Below are 16089 nucleotides of genomic sequence, written 5' to 3'. Positions count from 1 at the left end.
CAAGAAAACCCTGTAAGGCAGTTCCACTCTGTCACATGCTGTTGGAATCTACTTAACAGCACTCAACAATAACAGCATATTAAGAGGATAATGCATAGTGAGTAAGTTACATTTATCCAGAAATTCAGTGGTTCTTTAAAATTAGGGAATATTTATCTTTCCTCCCTCCTCCCCAGAAAAAAATTTAAATAAGTATACTTTAACACAGTAGCTATATTTTTAAGAATTTTATCCTAAAGAAATACCGTATTTTTCGCAAATAACACTCCCTTGTAAAAGATAGGCATAGCGCACCTAGGAAAATAATGCACGAAGGGGTTGTGCGGTTGGCAAAAAACGTGTAACACAGTGCTATCTGGGTAAAAAATATGGTAATCAGACAAGACAGGGATATGTTTAAGAATATTCACTATATCATTTTTTATAATAGCTTTTAAATGCCCATGAACAGAAAATTAGCTAAATAATTTATGTACATCTATCAGAATCAGTTCAAAAATACAATGAAGCTCTTTATTTATTTGTATGGATAGATAACCGTGAGAAATGGCTAAACGGAAAAAGTAGGCTATGAAAGCAATACGTCTACGACAAAACACTAGTTTTAAATGAAAGTAAAGAAAATTAAATATTTTTATGAGAGAACATTTTGTCTAGACATGATGAATTGCCACCTCAATTTAGGTACATAAATAAAGGATATAATGCCAAACTTGGGCAATTTTCTTCAGCAGAAAGAACATTTTCTCCGCAAAATCTAGTCAGAAAATTGCCCATGTATATATTTTGGTTAGGCCATTTTAAAATGCTATCAGATTTGAATTAATCAATAAAGACTCTGCATCATATATAAGCAGCTCACTGTATGAAGACAAAAATAAAATGCCCTGAAAGCATTAAGTCCTTTATAAGTCAATCTCTTTGTTACATATATAAAGCAGTAAGAGTTTTTCAAGTGGTAAATTAATAGGAAAATACTCAGTTGTTCAACAAAAATATATACGACAGGTTAAAGAAAAGGCCCTTGAATTTTAGCAATCAGTAAGACAACCCACCTTCATGAGAATAATCCTGACCCAGAGGTTACGTAGCATACTACAGAGGTACACAAAATAGCTTTCATCCCTATCCCATTGCTAGCTCTAGCAGCAAGGATTGTCTGGAGCAAGGTGCTGGGAAGGAATCTGAGCATTCCGCTTTGGAAAATGTGCCTGAGGAATTTAGGGCTGTTTGCTCAGGTATGGTAGGAGGGAGGGTCACAGTGTGCTTATCAGGACTGCCATCAGACCCAGATTCTTATCCTCGCTCTACTTTTTATTAACTATGTGACCTCCAACAAGTCCCTTACCCTCTCTCAACTTAGGTTATGAGAAGGTGAAAAATCAGTCTGCTGATAATCAGACTGTGATGTCTCCAAGAGACACAGACAAGGCCAACAGAAGACCAAGGCCACGGGACAGCTCCAAAATGACTAACAACTTCCCTTTCTCTGAGCAATTGTGCCTCTCTTACCAATGACTTCTGCAGCCCACCTCATTTCTCCCACCTCTGTAACAAAGACTGCTGAGAGGCCCAATTACTGAGCCACCTCCACTTCACGCATGACAGCATTCAAGCCAGAGCTCCAACCCCACAAAACACTGCGCCCTGCTTACTGAGATGCCACGTGGTTCCTCTGCTACGTGCTCTTTCTGGCTGCAGCAAATTCAGAGCCCTAACTCCTTTCACTACCTAGGCATTCCTGGTGGTCCTCCCCGGTGGGCATTATCCCTTTCTTTACCTATAAAGATGTGATATCACCTGTACGTACCCAGGGGCACTGTGAGGATTGAATGGAATGTAGGGCACCAAGCATCACCCCTGGTAGAGAGCAAGTACGTGACAAACACCAGCTCTCCCCCCAGGAACTCGAAGTGAAACCACACGTGTCATTTTATTTCTTAGTCATCCACCTAGTACTTCACTATCCAAAATCTGCCCTCCTCCAATTAACAGATCTCTAAACAACCAAAGGATGTGGATCAAGTCTGTGAAATAAAGCTCGCACACTTTTTTTGTTGAGCAACCTCTGAAAATCCAACTTGTACACTACCTGACACATATTATTCCAATTTTTGACACACATTATTCGAATAAACTTTAGAAATCTGGCTTTCATACCCACAGCAAACCAGAATCAGCTGTTGTAAATAGAGGGCTACGTAGGCATACTGACCATAAAAAAAAAAAAAAGAAGAAAAAAAACCCCAATGCTGTCAAGTAGATCCCAACTCACAGTGACTCTATAGGACAGAGTAGACCTTCCCCATAAGGTCTCCAAGGCTGTAACCTTCACAGAAGCCGACTGCCACATCTTTCTCCGGCGAACCTACCTGTCTGTCTTCTGGTTAGCAGCCAAGTGCTTAACCACTGCACCAGCAGGCTCCTTATACTGACCACAGAAAGAAAGAATTGCTCGGTAAGGCAGGAGACAGAAAAACTAAAAACATCAAACTCAAGAACTTAAAATACTCAGAAATCTGAAGCTATCTTGCAGTGGCTTCTACTTTTTGATTGAATATCACAAGTAGAAAATATTTAAGCATATACCTTCAACATACATATAATAAAAAAAATTTTTTTTTATACTCACTTATACCGTGTATTTTATAAGGCACATACTAAGATGGAAATGAAAAAATAAAAATACTGTTTTAATTTTACTTTTTATTTTAACTATGAACTATTTTAACTACAGTGAAACCTGTGAGAGGATTGCCTTGTTTTTCCAGGTCTCAGAAGTCTCCCGCCTTTGACAGGGTACAGACACCACTTTTCCATCACTCTCTATTTAGTGGAAAATACTTGAGATTTCCTTCTCTCACAGGTTTCTGGCTTCCACAAGTTTTATGTTATTAACTTTGCAATCACTAAAAAATACTACTACTATTAACATTGAATGAAAGCACTATTATTGAATACGCCTCTTTATTTTTAAAGCCTTGGATTCCCAATTTGTGAAGTTCAAGGTATTTTGTCATTTCGGTTTTAAGAGCTGACATAACTAAAAAACCTAGTAGCTCACCAAAATGCATAGATCTATGTGGAAGAACATGTCACTAGCTGGTTTACTAAGTCATGATATTACTTTTCCATTCTATCCACCGAACAGACAAGGTTTTTCTTAAAAGTCAGTTGCTTGATGTCCATGTTATTAAAACAGGAACATCTTTAAATATTAAAATACTTTCCCTGATGGGAGTCAGGTATTTTTGCAAACTAAATAAAGGTGTTGCTTTTTAAATTTCCTACAAATGGGTCCAAAGTTCACCGAAATTCTTGCTAAGGAGGATTTTTCAACAGATTAGAAATACCTGTATGTGTTCAAAATGCTCTCCCCACATCATTAGCTTCTTCTGAAAAGCAGGCATTTTCTCACTTACTGTTTAAAATGTCCGTTTTGCCCTGAAGAAACAACTTAGAGCTTGCCTTTTCACAGACATCTGCTAGGAAGCAGACTAGTGATAGCCTCCTGCCATCAAGAAACAGGTCAGCGTATCCAGAATACTCCATATTTTGTTCAATAAAAACCTGTAATTCATCTTCGAGTTCCAAAACTCTTTTAAATACACTGACAAGTGAACCTCTGTATAAAACAATTTCACAGTGGTTCCCTATGTCAATGCAAAGTATCACAGACTCTTCTTTTTTAAAGTATTCTAAAAAGTAACCACAGGGTACACTGTAACAGAAGTACAAAATCGTTGAGAAACTCAGGGCTGCTCTTGGCCTCTACGTGACAGAATTCCCACATCTGCCCTCAACAAACCACACTCCCCCGACCACCTGAACGTGGACCGAGGAAAGCCTCACAGCCATCCATACATTAATGCGAAAGCTCAACCCTCACCCTTTTTGGGTACAAAACAAACGTAGAAGTCTACTATGTTTATACTCACAACTCAATTGACTGTTGCCTCACCTTACTCTGGAAACCCTGGTGGCGTAGTGGTTAAGAGCCATGGCACTTAACCAAGAGGTTGGCAGTTCGAATCCACCAGGCGCCCCTTGGACACTCCACGGGGCAGTTCTACTCTGGCCTATAGGGTCGCTATGAGTTGGAATCGACTTGATGGCAGTGGGTTTGGTTTCTGGTTTTCACCTTACTCAGTACAAACGACTGGCCTAGGGAAATAAGGTCCCTGGGTGGCGCTAAAGGTTGGTAGTTGGAACTGTTAAAAATAATCAAAACTCAGCAAAATTTGAACATAAGGTTTATTCTGAGCAGATATTCTATATGCATATAGGGAGACCATTTTGATTCCAGAAAAAGCAAATGGTTTGAAGAGGCTAGGTACAATGAGGCTGGCTTATAAAGAGAAGAAAACCCATTGTCATAGAGTTGATTCCGACTCACAGCGACCCTACAGGACAAAGTAGAACTGCCCCATAGTTTCCAAGCAGTAGCTGGTGGATTCAAACTGCTGACCTTTTGGTTGGCAGCTGTAGCAGTTAACCATTATGCCACCAGGGTTTGCCCGAGGAGAAGAGGAGGCAGAAATATAGAAGACCAACCACTGGCTAATCTTAATATGACTGACTGTACCTACCCTACCCCTTTTACTGAGATCAACTACTCTCAGGTCACAAGACAGCCTCAGTCCCTCCACCTGGGTGTATCTTCTGAAATACAAATTTAGTAAACCAGGCTTCAAACAGGAAAGAAAGGATTTGCAACTTTGGGTGAAAGAAAAGCTGCTGGTGGGTCAGAACCCATCCAGTAGCACCATGGGGCAAGGACTAGGGCTCTGCCTCCGTAACGATTACAGCCCAAAAAAACCCCACGGCGCAGTTCTACTCTGTCACATGGGGTCACTATGAGTCGGAATCAACTCAATGGCAATGGTTTGGATCTAGTGAAGAGCCACAAAGCTTTACAATCTATGTCAGGTTCTGAGGGTATCACGGTTGTAGCTTACAGAATAATTAAAAATTACCCAGAGAGCTATTTCAACAAACGCTCACTGAACTGCATTAAGATCATTCCACTGATGACTCTACATGGCTAATAATAAGTTCACTCATACACAGTACATTCTGCTTAAGCAAACAGGACAATAACCCAAAGCTGTTAGATTGGGATGATTCAAAACACAACTTTAATGTATTAAGGAAACCCACTGGTTCAGAATGACTTGTTTCCCAGGGTTTACGGATTACTGTGAATTCTACCATCACTTTCGTTTTTTTCCCCAGAATGCAAGAAATTTGAAAACGAAGAGCACATTTAAGAAGCGTATACTTCAGTTTCCTAAATCACATTTAGTGTTTTACATTATGAAAACTAGGAAAGTCATCAGTACTTTATTCACTAATTTAAAATAAGTTTCAGCTTTAAGAGTAAAAGAATATTTTTCACAGATAAAGTGATAATAGAAGCAAGTGCCCATGGAAGCAGTAGTCAAAAAAATGAAAGGATGTGTTGCATTGGCAAACCTGTTGCAAAAGACTTCTTTAAAGTGTTGAAAAACAAAGATGTCACTTTGAGGACTTAGGGTCCAAGTCATAGTATTACCAATTGCCTCATACTCATGCAAAAGCTGGACAATGAATGAGGAAGACCAAGGAAGAACTGATGCCTTTGAGTTACGGTGTTAGAGAAAAATATTGAATATACCACGGGCTACCAGAAGAAGGAACAAATCTGGCCTGGAAGAAGTACAGCCAGAATGCTCCTCAGAAGCGAGGATGGCGAGACTTCATCTCACGTACTTTGGGCATGTCATCAGGAGGGACCAGTCCCTGGAGAAGGACATCATGCTTGGTAAAGTAGAGGGTCAGAGAAAAAGACGAAGACCTTCAATGAGATGGACTGACACCGTGGTGGCTGCAACAATGGGCTCAAACACAGCAATGACTGTAGGATGGGGCAGGACCAGGCAGTGTTTGGTTCTGTTGTACATAGGGTCGCTATGAGTCAGAATTGACTCAATGGCACCTAACAGTAACAACAGAAGGAGACATCACAGACTTCATATTTAACACCATTACTAATTAGTAGTAGATAGCAGCAGTATGGAGCATATTCACCTGTCCCCTGTTGGCACAGATGGGTAAGCACTCAACTACTAGTGGAGAGCTTTCGCAGTTCAAACCCACTCAGGGGTGCTTTGGAAGACATGCCTGATCTGCTTCTCAAAGGTCACAGCCACTGGAAACCCTATGGAGCACAGCTCTGTGCCCTCATGGGGTTCCCATGAGTCAGAATCTACTCAGCAACAACAAACAACATAAATAACAAAGAAAATAATGTTTCCTCAGTCAAGAAAATAATTCAACATAGTTTTTTTTTTTAAAGTCTATTATTCTATTTTAGAAACTATGGGAGACAGAATAAATATGACTTATATTCATATAGAAGCCCTGGTGGCACAGCTGCTAACCAAAAGGTTGGCAGTTCAAATCCACCAGCTACTCCTTGGAAACCCTATAGGGCAGGTTCTACTCTGTCCTATAGGGTTGCTATGAGTTGGAATTGACTCAAAGACAGTGGGTTTGGTTTTTTGGTTTTATATTCATATAAATTTTATATTGTATAAGAACATCAAAGACACTGACAGGAAACAGCTTATAGGAAGGAAAGATCACTGGGGGTTAGAATGAACAAAACTGTTTCCACAGAGGAGGTACATGAGATAGGGAAGGCTTCAGAGAGCTGGAAAGGAGATGGCGTTCGAAGCAGAGGAAAATACTTTGTCTTATGTTGATAAAAATGTGTAATTCAAAACACCAAATATAAGACACATGCAAATAAAACAATTTGGAGAAACATCCCATTAGACATGCATTATTTATTAAGCTGTTCATCAATTCACACACTTATACGTGTAACTGGTACTTATCTACTCTTCAGTGTCATAAAACTTCCTAACTTAGACTTGATGTAAGATCTCTAACAGGACAATAGGGAAAGAAGAGCCCTAAGTAAAGGGAGAAAATCGGCAGGAGGTGGGGGTAGGGGGGTTAGATTGCAATATACTCTCTTCTCTGGACCTTTTTCTAGCAAGGCAATTCTTCTCTGGTGTAAACTACATCTATCACCTCACTTTAACTTGGAAAAATGATAAAAGTTCAATTTGAAAGGAAATTCATTTTTGTAATTTGCTGTCCACCAGAGGGCTCCAATATTTCTTCCACAGATGGAAGAGATACAACAGAAATCACAATATTCATTAAGCACATAAAACGCACCGAAAAAATTCAGATTGCCATTATCTCCTTTAACTCAAAACTAAAAACTGCTGCACCTACTGTAATTTCAACATTAATAGCCTTAAAAGAGATGGGGCTTTTCTTTAAATGTTTTATTAACTAAAATGTTTCAAATATCTAAATTGCTTTGCCATTATTCTCACAATGCCAATACCTCTCTTAGGAAGGGTTTTCAGATTTAAGATATTGTAAAGTATAATTTTAGTCCAAAGCTCTAAATGGTAGCTTACATCTTATATACGATACTTTTATAGATACAATAATTTATTTCCTCGTAACTCTCCAGAAATGACAACCCGTACAGCAAAATTACCACCTTCATCTACCCAGATTTAGGCCTTAGTAACATAAGGGGCAAATAGTTCTCTTGTAGAAAATTGACAGTCATTAAAATAATTCATTCAACAACCATAAACAATGAACACTGCGCCCCATTAAGAACTATGATTTTGGCTGAGGAAAAAAAAAGGTAAGGAATCATTTAATATAATATAATAATATTCTGTTCAGCTATTTTCAAATTCGTTTCATAAATAAGTTACACTGTGATATTAGTAAATCCTAGTGCAAACTCAACTACCCTCAGCAAAAGAAAAACTAGTATTTTAAGTAAAAATACTGATACTATTCATAGGACATACTTTTACTGAACGTTAATTGGAGAAGTGCCAACTGTAAATTATTTTTCTTCAAAAGCACAGCAAATCCATTCTCTAGGTGTGTCATTCCCCCTCCAAAAAGACTGACTCACTAAGTTCGAATTATAAAAAATATGAGACTCCTTCTGGTAAGCAAAAATTTATTAAATGTTGAAAAATAAATTTTAAAGGTGAGTTATATTTACAAACAAAAACCAATGCTAAAAAAATCTATTTTAAAGTCAGTCACAATCATAACGATAAGATGACTGTACCAAAAAATCAATCAATTCAGCCGTTCCTGTAGCTCAAGAATGAATTATCTCTAATGAAAACGTGACAGCAATTACAACTTCACTACCCTACCCCATCCCTGAAATAGGATTATTCCTACACAACTAACAAAAAGCACCATCAAAATGTGAAGAGCGAAACGTTGGTTTCTAAATTGCACACGCTGGCTGTCAGCGCTTCAAAACCTTAAAATTTTACCTCCCCGGCAAAAGTCTGTGTTCCCACTTGCCAGTTTCCTGGATTGTAACAGTCTGTATCCTCATCAATTTACAGCTAAGCTGCAAAGAAATGTTACTTTGTTTGTGGATGGGAGGCGGGGGTAAGGAGGGACTGGCTTTTCAAGATTCAAGATTCAAAGAGTGGTAAAAATTGTTCTCATTTTCAATTCATGAATGTAAATGCAGATTCATCATCAATTATTGCTGTGAAAAGTATAACAAATACGAAGTACTTCACCACCAACTTCTAACTAGTATTTATCATGTTATATTTCAAAAAGTTGAGAATTCCAGGTGCATAGCAAATAAAAGCACTTCTTAAGCCAAAATGCAAGGCAAGTAAGAGCAAATGGAGATTTATAGAGCCTTCACCCAGGAAAAACAGTCTCAAGGCCTCCGAGTTGGCCATCGAGAAAAGGAGACATAAAAAACGCTCAGCACAATCTACTCTGAGCTCTGAAATCGCACCGTCAGGGCACTGTATGTTTATTACATAAGACCGCTCTGCCCTTGCACATCACCTTTCACCAACGGATCTCAAAGCACACAAAAATCATCAAGGCCTTCAAATCCAGTCCAGAACAGAGACACAGTCCTCTTTTCTAACGGCAGCTGTTACTTTCTTAGTGTAACAAGACCCTGCCGCTCCTTCCAAGTTCCCTGATGTGAACAGTAGCTTCCACTCGCTGACTTGGAATCAACACCATATTCCCCAAATCGTCTCAGTCTGTGGCTGAAGCTACGCACATTCCAGGTTTTCTTCACCACGGGGCCTCAGGAAAGCAGTGGCACTGTTTTAATGACAGATACCTATTCCGTGACAACTTCTGTGACAGAATAGATAGTACTTGGGGTGAACATATCGTGCAGTGCGAATGTGACGTAAAATGGAGGCTTCAGAAAGAGCAGATCTTTGCTGGAGGGCTTGAGTCCACAGAGAACTCCCCCAACAAGAGAACTAGCATTTCTCAGCTCTGTCTAGAGACCTCTCCAGACAACTTCCAGAGCAGCCTGGAGATCTGTCCAGCCAGCCCGAACCAGGCACGATTCTCCTGCGTGCACACCGTAAGTGAAAGGAAAATTAAAAGGACAATGCATGGGTTTTAAGGCTCAGGAAGCAGGCTGCGAGGCTGCCAAATGGCCACTCAAGAGCCAGAACGTTATGGTTCCTTTGCATTCAAATCGCACATTAAATGGAAAAGCAGAAGCAAAATGTCTTTAAACCAAGGTCAAAAAACGTCGTTTAGGGTGCTCTTTTTTAATTAATATCTGTAAATAAGGTTTGCTCCTATGGAAACATGACATTTCTGGAAATTTGATCATCAGCAAAGTTCAATTTCTTTTTTTCACTGGAATACACACTCAAACGTTAACTCGATAAAAGAGAGCGTAACTACGTTAACGTCAATTCTTTCAACAAAGAGAATTATTCCCCTTCTTGTTAACTGCATTATGTTTGCCCTCAGGGCTACAATGTATCGTCTCAGGGTCGGGCTAGCCCACCCCCCAGCACTGGAAGCCTACAGTCACTGTTAGCCAAGAGCCACAACCTTAACCTTTACAAACAAGCAGATAAGCCCCAATGAAGAGGACTTTGTTTCAAGTTCCAAACACGCAGCGATAAAAGACTCGACAACGCGTTTCATCGGCTTTAAAAGGCGAATATTTGGTACTAAAAGTCCTGGAATGTTCACTGAGAGAGCAAAGAAACAGTCTGTCTAGATTTGTGAAAACTCCAAGACACCTTAATACTCCTGATGCCACACCTGCTCACCCGGAAATTCCCGAAAGCACAGGGAAGTAACACAAATTCGAACAGACTTCTTAAAGAACATCCCTGTTCTCGTAAAAAAAAAAAAAATACCCAGTGTGTACCTACTGCGTGAATGCTCTCTCCTCGGTCACGGAGGCACCACTCCCGTCCGTTTCCCTCTCGCCCTCCGTGGCCCGGAGGGACACCCACTGCCATCGACGCTTTCCAAGCCTTAAGACGCAAGTGTTTTCGAGGCTTCTGGCAAAGACACAGATTTTCTCCACTTCAAGCTACCTCGCTCCATTCTCCCTACTTCTCCACTGTCTCCCGATGGTGTAAAAACACGCCCACCCAAATGAGAAAACCCAGATTAAAAACTGTACTTTCGAAAAGAGGAAAACCAGGGGCCCCAACTTCTCCAAATCCCCCAGCACGGAGGCTTTCCAACAGTCCGCCGCAAACCCTCACCCCGTGCCTGCGGCCCTTGTGATCAGACGGGATTGGAAACCACACTTGGACCCAATCCTGCCAGCGTTCCTCCTCCACTTACCATCTCCGCCGGGACATTACTGGACATCTTGCCGTTTGATAGCTACCCAGACGTGGACGCGAAAAGCAAACGAGCACACGGAGCAGAGATCGTCACACGCCAGACAGAAGTCTTCCCGATTTGGAGGGGTTCGTGATGCGCTTCCCCAAAACGAAGTTATCCTGCAGCCCAAGCGCCGCCTGGCCGAGGAGCTCCAGTCCCCAGGCGCTGGATGTGCTGGATGTGGCCGGCGCGGAGGGGACTCCGGGATGGAGCAGCAGCCCCGGCGGCGTCGTCAACAGCAGCAGCGCGAGCAGCAGCCCCAGGACCGGCCGCGCCAGGTGGACCCCGCCGAGTGACACACGGGCATGGAGCGGGCGGGAGCGGGTCACGTCCGCCTTCCTCCTCTCCAGCCCCGGCGATGATTCACGGTCGCTCCGAGTCAAGTCCTCATTAGGCAGGAGGAGGACGCCCGGGGTGGAAGTGCACAGAGCGCTATGTCGCCACACATGGACGCGGGCGGCGCGCAGAGACCGAGAGCCGAGCCGCGCCGCGCCGCCGAGCGCTCAAGGGCATGGACCTCGTCCGCAGCCGAAGCGGGCCGGAGGCAGCGAGCGCGCTCGGGCCGACGGGAGCCCGGCCTCAGGTCAGGCTGCGGGCGCCTCCAGGCAGCGGCGGCGGCGGCGGCAGCGCCGGCTCTCGGGGCGCATCGTCTTCCCCGCCTCCCGCGCCGCCGCCTCCCCGTCTCCGCCTTCCCCTCCCCGCCGAGCTCCCCGGAAGACGCGGCGATGGTTTCCTCTCAGAGCCCTGTCTCTCCTCTTCCGCCGCTACTTTTCAGTCCCACACGCCGCGGCCGCCTCCTGTCATCGCCCCTCAGGCCAACATGGCGGAGGCGGCGGCGGCGGCCCGAGCGGGAGCCGGGGACAAGCGGAGAGCACGGCGCCCCCCCGCCGCAAACCGCGGCCTCCGCCCCCCACCAAGTGCGTCCCTACGGAGACCACCCGCGAGCATCATGGGAATTGTAGTCCGCGCGAGCGAGGGGTCAGGGGGCCACGTAGTGCGTCCTCGCCCGAGTCCCAAGCCACGCCCCCATAGCAACAGTTGCTAGGAAAGGAAAGCTCCCTTCCCTGCTTGAGCTGAGCTACCGCGCAGGAGTTAGGTGATACCTTGTACGAGGAGTGCTGTGATCAAAGGGATTATTTGAGCTAAATAAGTCTGCAGGGAGAAATTCCCTCATGCACTATCTGCACAGAGTTTAGGAAGGTATAGCTTTAAGCAAAATGATTTATTTTAATTACAGCGTGCTCTCCAGAAGTCCTACAATCTCAAAGCATTTTGTACAGTGATTTCGCCTAGGTCCCCCTCACCATTACATTTGGAAGATCAGAAGCAATCATCGATTTCCATTAAGGTCACAGAGGTTCAGCAGAAACAGGGATCTCATTAAGTAGTGAGAATGTTTGAACATGTGTTTCTTCAACACCCTGGGCCATAAAGCTGCAGTCTAGTTAATTGAAATTATCAAAAACTACATTAGATACAATGGTGTATCATGCCAAATCTGTATCAGGAAATGGCTGTTACAAACATGGGGATTCACCAGTTTACCAGGTTAGTCCCTAAAGTCTATTTAACTCATAATGTAATTGAAAACTGATACACCTGCAGTGTCCCTGAGTGGTGTAAACTGTTCATGTGCTTGGCTGCTAACAGAAAGTGTGGAGGTACCAGTCCACCCAGAGATGCCTAAGAAGTAAGGCCTGGCAATCTACCGCTGTGAAAATCAGCCATTGAAAACCCTATGGAGCACAGTTCTACTCTGACACACATGGGGTCACTGTGAGTTGGAATTGACTCAATGGCAACTGGAAACATCTACAATGATTAGCAAATAGCTAAAAATTATGGTAATATTGAGAGACATAAGTAAAAAATATGTCTACCCCAGGGTTAGGTTTCATTTTACTGGGGTCCACAATCAACGTTGGGCAAATCTGCTGCAAAAGACCTCTCTAAAGACTTAAAAAAAACAAAGGCCTCACCTTGAAGGTTAAGGTGTGCCTGATGCAAGCCTAGGTGTTTTTGATCGCCTCATATGCATGTGAAAGCTGGACAACGAATAAGGAAGACCAAAGAAGAATTGACGCCTTTGAATTATAGTGTTGGAGAAGAATATTGAATATACCACAGACTGCTAAAAAAAAAAAAAAAAAGTACAGACGAATCTGTCTTAGAAGAAGTACAGTCAGAATGCTCCTTAGAAGCAAGGGTGGCGAGAGTACGTCTCACATATTTTGAACGTGTTATCAGAAGGAATCAGTCCCTGGAGAAGGATATTGTGCTGGGTTAGAGTGTCAGCAAAAAAGAGGAAGACCCTCAATGAGATGGATTGACACAGTGGCTGCAACAATGGGCTCAAGCATAACAACGATTGTGAGGATGGAGCAGGATTGGGCAGTGTTTCCTTCTTTTGTATATAGGGTCGCTATGAGTCAAAACTGACTTGGGGGCACCTAACAGCAACAACAACAAGTTTAGGAACACAAGGCAGAAGCTACCAATATCTATCTGAATCTCTCTTTCCAAATCTCTTAGTCCTTTGGCAGGGTACTATAGAAACAACCAGGAACCAGTTGTCACCAAGTCAATTCTACTCATGGCAGCCCTGTGTGTGTCAGAGTAGAACTGTGCTCCATAGGATTTTCAGTGGCTGATGTTTGGAAGTAGATCAGCAGACCTTTCTTCAGAGGTGTTTCTAATTGGACTGGCACTGTTACTGGAATACGGGCTCTTGCCTCTCTCTGGTCAAGAATGAGCAGGTAAGGCAGTAGGTTTCCACACCAGCAAAGCTTTATTGAAGAGGCGTGCAAGCGGAGACAAGGAGGGCCTAGAGCAACGTTTACCTCCCACCCACACCCCAGAACAAAAGACAGCTCCAGTTTTTAAAAGTTCTTTGGGGGGAGGGGGGTGGAAATTCATGTTTATTCACAGGCAGGGATATGTTAACTAAGGTGCTCACGCAGCAGCTTTCCGAGATGGCTGCTGTCCTGGAGGCCTCTGGGGTTCGTAGCAGGACTTATTATGGGGTGTCGCGCCTGTGCAATCTCTGGCTCCCTGGGTTCAATTCCCCTGCTGGGGCTGCAGCCCCTGACTGCCCCTGGTGGAAGGTCACACAGCGGTCACAGGTGGATGTTCTGCGCATGTCCCTGGTCCTGGTTTTCTCCAGCTGGTTTTGAAAGGCAACTTTCAAGAAGTTTGCAAGCTGTTTTTAGATACCCTGCACCATTGTTCTGGGGAATGGCTTTGTTTCTGTGCCCTGGCCCACTTCTTGTTACTTTGTTTGCAGATTTGGGGGCCCCTCTGTTCCTTGTCTTATTAAGTCTCTAGGTTCTACACTCAACCCCCTATTACCTCGCCGATAGTATAGTCTATTTCTCTTTTACTTGCTTCTCCTCTAACCACAGCAGTCTCTTCGCTAGTTCTCAAACAGGCACCCTCTGATCTCAGGGCCTTTGCTCCCTGTCTTAGCACTACCAAACTTTCAGTTAGCTACTGAGCACATTATTGGTTGTGCCACCTGTGTAAAAATGCCCATGAATTTAGAGTCTGAAAACCACCTGCAGCTGTATGACCTCATCTGTAAAACACTTTCCTACGTTGCAGGGACAAAGTCCGGGCAGTTGCGAGGATGAAATCATGCACCTTGTAAATAATCGGCACCATTTGATGTGAAATGTCACTACTCATTCTCTCATTCAGCAAACATGCCAGGCACTCTGCTAGGCACCAGAAGTTTTACAAAAGGAATGATCCAGTCACTATCCTCAGGGAACTCATTGTCCAGTAGCCAGTCTCATTTCCCATAGTCAGGTTTTTCCTCATCAGAATGTTTGGAGTACCTGCCCTTTGAGTGGTCTGGGTGGAGAATTTCCAAGCACTCCAAGGAGTCAACGTCACCCAGTGATGAGTTAGGGTGGTGACAGGGAGAAGCAAGATAGAATAGATTCCCAAAGAAACAAACGGCAGAGGAAAAAGGGCCCCAAATCTCATCCTGATTTCAGGCTTTGGGACTACATCTAGATGTTTCTGAGGCTGTAAAAAAAAAAAAAAAATTCCAGGGCCTCTGTTACTTGGAAGCAGCCCTGGGAAACAACAGTTAAGCGCTTGGCTGCTAACCAAAGGGTTGGCAGTTCAAACCAACCCAGCTGCTCTTCAGGTGAAAAACCTGGCCATCTGCTCCTATAAAGATTACAGCCTAGGAAGCCCTGTGGGGCAGTGCTACTCTGTCACTTGGGGTTGCTGTCTACTCGAGGGCATCCAACAACGACTGTTACTTGGGCACTCATTCTCCATGTTTAGCACCCACAAGGAATGTTCCCCCACAGCTTGCCAGGATATAAGGGCAGTTGAAGGTGCTTCAACTAATCAGGGAGTTCAGAAGGAATATTGAGACACACTTGGGAAGTCTTCCACCCCACCCCTTGTTGTTGTTGTTGTTAGGTGCCGTCGAGTCGGTTCCAACTCATAGCGACCCTATGCACAACAGAACGAAATACTGCCCGCTCCTGCGCCATCCTTACAATCGTTGTTATGCTTGAGCTCATTGCTGCAGCCACTGTGTCAATCCACCTTGTTGAGGATCTTCCTCTTTTCTGCTGACCCTGTACCCTGCCAAGCATGATGTCCTTCTCCAGGGACTGATCCCTCCGGACAACATGTCCAAAGTATGTAAGACGTAGTCTCGCCATCCTTGCTTCTAAGGAGCATTCTGGTTGTACTTCTTCAGAGACAGATTTGTTCGTTCTTTTGGCAGTCCATGGTATATTCAATATTCTTTGCCAACACCACAATTCAAAGGCGTCAACTCTTCTTTGGTCTTCCTTATTCATTGTCCAGCTTTCACATGCACATGATGCAATCAAAAATACCATGGCTTGGGTCAGGCGCACCTTAGTCTTCAGGGTGACATCTTTGCTCTTCGATACTTTGAAGAGGTCCTTTGCAGCAGATTCGCCCAATGCAATGAGTCTTTTGATTTCTTGACTGCTGCTTCCATGGCTGTTGATTGTGGATCCAAGTAAAATGAAATCCTTGACAACTTCAATCTTTTCTCTGTTTATCATGATGTTGCTTATTGGTCCAGTTGTGAGGATTTTTGTTTTCTTTATGTTGAGGTGTAATCCATACTGTAGGCTGTGGTCTTTGATCTTCATCAGTAAGTGCTTCAAGTCCTCTTCACTTTCAGTAAGCAAGGTTGTATCATCTGCATAACGCAGGTTGTCAATGAGTCTTCCACCAATCCTGATGCCCTGTTCTGCTTCATATAGTCCAGCTTCTCGTATTATTTATTCAGCATACGGATTAAATAGGTATGGTGAAAGAATACAACCCTGATGCACACCTTTC

General features: G+C 43.5%; 1 protein-coding gene across 3 annotated transcripts in view; it reads right to left on the bottom strand.

Moving 5' to 3' along the window:
- Window positions 1-10970, bottom strand: part of UBL3 (ubiquitin like 3) — a 78536-nt gene extending 67566 nt beyond the window's left edge. Inside the window, exon 1 of one of the 3 annotated variants that reach the window (XM_003414019.4) lies at window positions 10705-10970. In XM_003414019.4, the coding sequence (XP_003414067.1) occupies window positions 10705-10731 (27 nt within the window). In that variant the 5' untranslated portion in view covers window positions 10732-10970. The other 2 variants (XM_064275289.1, XM_023553156.2) reach the window with 2 other exon arrangements.
- Window positions 10971-16089: the final 5119 nt, after the last annotated feature.

The sequence above is a fragment of the Loxodonta africana genome, chromosome 23 (genome assembly GCF_030014295.1).
Source record: "Loxodonta africana isolate mLoxAfr1 chromosome 23, mLoxAfr1.hap2, whole genome shotgun sequence".
NCBI classification, from domain to species: Eukaryota; Metazoa; Chordata; class Mammalia; order Proboscidea; family Elephantidae; genus Loxodonta; species Loxodonta africana.
The sequence above is the reverse complement of the archived record's forward strand: the minus strand, read 5'-3'. Positions and strand labels throughout refer to the sequence as shown.